The sequence below is a fragment of the Cricetulus griseus genome, chromosome 4 (genome assembly GCF_003668045.3).
Source record: "Cricetulus griseus strain 17A/GY chromosome 4, alternate assembly CriGri-PICRH-1.0, whole genome shotgun sequence".
NCBI lineage: Eukaryota > Metazoa > Chordata > Mammalia > Rodentia > Cricetidae > Cricetulus > Cricetulus griseus.
The window spans coordinates 169,917,035-169,920,288 of record NC_048597.1 but is presented as its reverse complement, the minus strand read 5'-3'; the positions used below and the strand labels follow the sequence as shown (position 1 = coordinate 169,920,288).

Here is a 3,254-nt window from a genome sequence, read left to right as displayed (position 1 = left end):
AAAAAGGGCTGTGAGTTGTCCGTTGCTGTATAACTAGTTACCTCAAAACTGAGCAGTTTAAAACCCCAGTACCAATGATCTCACAGACACTGAGTTCGGGAACCACAGCTAGGCCTCTGACTCATCTGTATCCAAGGTATCAGTCAAGGTCCAGCTGTCATCTAGAAACCCAACTGGGCTCTAGCTGCCATCTTTCGTCCCCGCGTGTGTGCGTCTTATCTCAGCTGGTCTGCCCGAGACCCCTGAGCGTGAACCCTAGTCCCCCACGCAGCCCCATTTCCACTCCGACAAGATGAAAGAAATGATCATGAACCAGGAAAAACTGGCCAAGCTGCAAGCACAAGTGCGCATTGGGAAAGGAACTGCTCGAAGAAAGAAGAAGATGGTTCACAGAAAAGCCACAGCAGACGATAAAAAACTGCAGTTCTCCTTAAAGAAGTTAGAGGTGAGCATGTTTACAAACCAAGGAACAGTGACCCATTTTAAGAACCCTAAAGTTCAGGCGTCTCTAGCAGCAAACACTTTCACCATTACAGGCCATGCGGAGACAAAGCAGCTGACAGAAATGCTTCCCAGCATCCTAAACCAGCTTGGGGCAGACAGTCTGACTAGTTTAAGGAGACTGGCTGAAGCTTTGCCCAAACAATCTGTGGATGGAAAAGCACCACTTGCTACTGGAGAGGATGATGATGAGGTCCCAGATCTGGTGGAGAATTTTGATGAGGTTTCTAAGAACGAGGCAAACTGAATTGAGGCGACTTCTGAAGAAGGTGACACTTGCAAAAGCCACAGGAGCTGCTATTTTATATCATGACTGCTTTTTAAAATTCTTTTGTTTATGGATCTGATAAAATCTAGATCTCTAATTTTTTAAGCCCAAGCCCCCTGGACACTCCAGCTCTTTTCAGTTTTTGTTTAAACACAATTCATTCTTTGCAGCAAATTAAGCTGAAGAAGCCTGGGAAGAAAGTTTGGAAAAGGGTTAATAAAATTCTTGGCCTAGTAAAAAAAAAAAAGAAAAAAAGAAACCCAACTGGAAGAGGACTAGCTCCCGAGTGCACTGCCATGGATTTATTGCCCAGTGCCTCATTAGCCACTGGCTGGAGGCCACTTCAGTTCCTAGCCACATGGGTTTTCTATAAGGCAGCCCATACAACATGGCAACGGTTTCATCAGATCAGAGTGGGCTGGATGGAGGGCCCGGGAGTCTTTAGAATCTAACCTCAGAAGCAAAACCTTAGCACTTCTGCCATATTCTGTGAAACTAGTCACCAGGTGTAGCCCCCACACAAGGTAGTGGCTCCCATCAGGCAGGGTTCCTTTGGAGCCATAAAGAAGACCAAGCACAAACATTCATCTATGAAGCACCGCACTAAATAACCACAAAAAGGAAAACCTCAGTAGTGGGAGATACATTGTGCTCTTGGGTGGAAGTGCTGTTTCAAATAAGCCAATTAACACTAAATTAATCTACAAATTAACCCAATTGAAATTCCCAGAGATACTTGTGTCTGCTCATGTGCATAGAGAAAAAAAAACCTAAGGCAGGTATTATGGTATACATCTATAATTCCAGTACCTCAGAGGCTAAGGGAGGAAGGTTGTATGTTAGAACACTCCATTTCAAAAACAAAAATTAAAAACCCAACCAAACAAAACACCTCATCTAGGGGCTGGAGAGATGGCTCAACAGTTAAGGGCACTGGCTGCTCTTCTGGAGGACCAGGATTTGATGCCCAGCACCTACATGATGGCTCACAAACAGCTGTAATTCCAGTTCCAGGAGATCCAATGCTCTCCTCTGACCTCCTCCAGCACAATGCATATGATGTACTTACATTCTTGCAGGCAAAACACCCATACATATAAAATAATAAAAAAATAAGATTAACAATAAATGAATATTATCTTTAAAAACAAACTCATCTAAGAAAACTAGTTTGAGATGTATCCAGGTGCCAAGAACAACTTGGACCATCTCCCTAGAAATTGCTAGCTGAGGACCAGGGAAATAACCCGAAAGTCTGAGGACCTAAACTCAGAAGCAGTAAAGCGCTTACCTTGCAAGTGTGAGCATCCAAGTTTGATCCCCCAGAACTCACATCAAAAAGCCAACCATGGCAGTATGTGCCTGTATCAGCATTGGGCATGCAGAGAGGAGAGGATCCCAGGCCTGCTGACCAGCCAGTTTAGGCAAACTGCTAACTCTGAATCCGGTGAGGAATCCTGTCATATATACACAGGGCATGAGCATACAGGGAGACAAGAACAGGGAGGGAGAGGTCAAAGGGGAACAGAGTGGGGGGAACAAGAATGGTTAATGGGGAAGGCAAAGAAAGACAAAGGTTCCCTCTCATATTTGGGAGGGACATGGAAGCAGAAGGAAGCCTATATGAATGGAGAGAGCCAATGGACATGTGTGGGGGAGGGTTGAGGTGGGGGAGCAGAAACTATGAGCAGAGTTCAATGATATATGTATGGGAATGCCACAATGAAACTCATTGTTTTTTATGCCAATGGGGAAAAAAGCAATGAAGAAGACACCTGCCTCAGAGGCCCTCATAGCCACTTGGCATCAGCCTGCAGGCTCAGGATCAGGTTCTGATGGCTGAGCTAAGGGTGATCTGAGCCAGTCCCCTGATCCTAACAGAGGGCATCTGGGGGAACAAAGGCTCAGACTCCCCTTTACTGAGGTGGCCCTGATCCCCAGTGATGTCCTGATGGAGACATGGAGACACGTTCCTTGGCTGGTACTCTACAGGCTGTAGCCTGACCTTATGGCCTTGATGATTGCTTGAGGGAGTCGGAGGAAGGGCCTAGAACAGTGCTTCCTATCATGTACAGAGGAGGCTTCAGGGTATTTTGTTTTCCTTATTTCTTACTAGGAATTTTAAATTTCCTATAATTAACGGGTTTCTTCTGTGATCAGAAATAAAAATTTAATAAAAAAAAATGAAGGGAAAGGGGCAGGGGAAGTGGCTCAGGTAAGGTACTTGCTGCACAAGTATGAAGAGCTGTACTCGGCTTCCCAGCGCCTGTGTAGAAAGCTGGGGCTCGCTGGCCGGCTAGTCCAACGAATCCATTGGCTTCAAGCTCAGTGAGAGATTCTGCCTTAAAAAGTGAAGTGGGCCAGTGAGCTGACTCAGTGGGTAAACGTGACTACTGCCAAGCCTGGTGACCTGAGGCTTCGATTCCTGAGACCCACGCGGTGGAAGGAGAGAACTGACTCCAGCAAGCTGTCCTCTGACCTCCAC

At 46.0% G+C, this 3,254-nt stretch overlaps 1 protein-coding gene across 1 annotated transcript; it reads left to right on the top strand.

Moving 5' to 3' along the window:
- Nucleotides 1-202: 202 nt before the first annotated feature.
- On the top strand, nucleotides 203-853 carry LOC100753503 (transcription factor BTF3-like). The gene has a single exon (XM_035443738.1). It carries the CDS (start codon nucleotides 293-295, stop codon nucleotides 746-748), a length of 456 nt encoding a protein of 151 aa, XP_035299629.1. The 5' UTR covers nucleotides 203-292; the 3' UTR covers nucleotides 749-853.
- The last annotated feature ends 2,401 nt before the right edge of the window (nucleotides 854-3,254 follow it).

Bases quoted from the DNA above. Each gene is read 5' to 3' on its own strand.
- LOC100753503 (XM_035443738.1), top strand. From the start codon at position 293: ATGAAAGAAATGATCATGAACCAGGAAAAACTGGCCAAGCTGCAAGCA.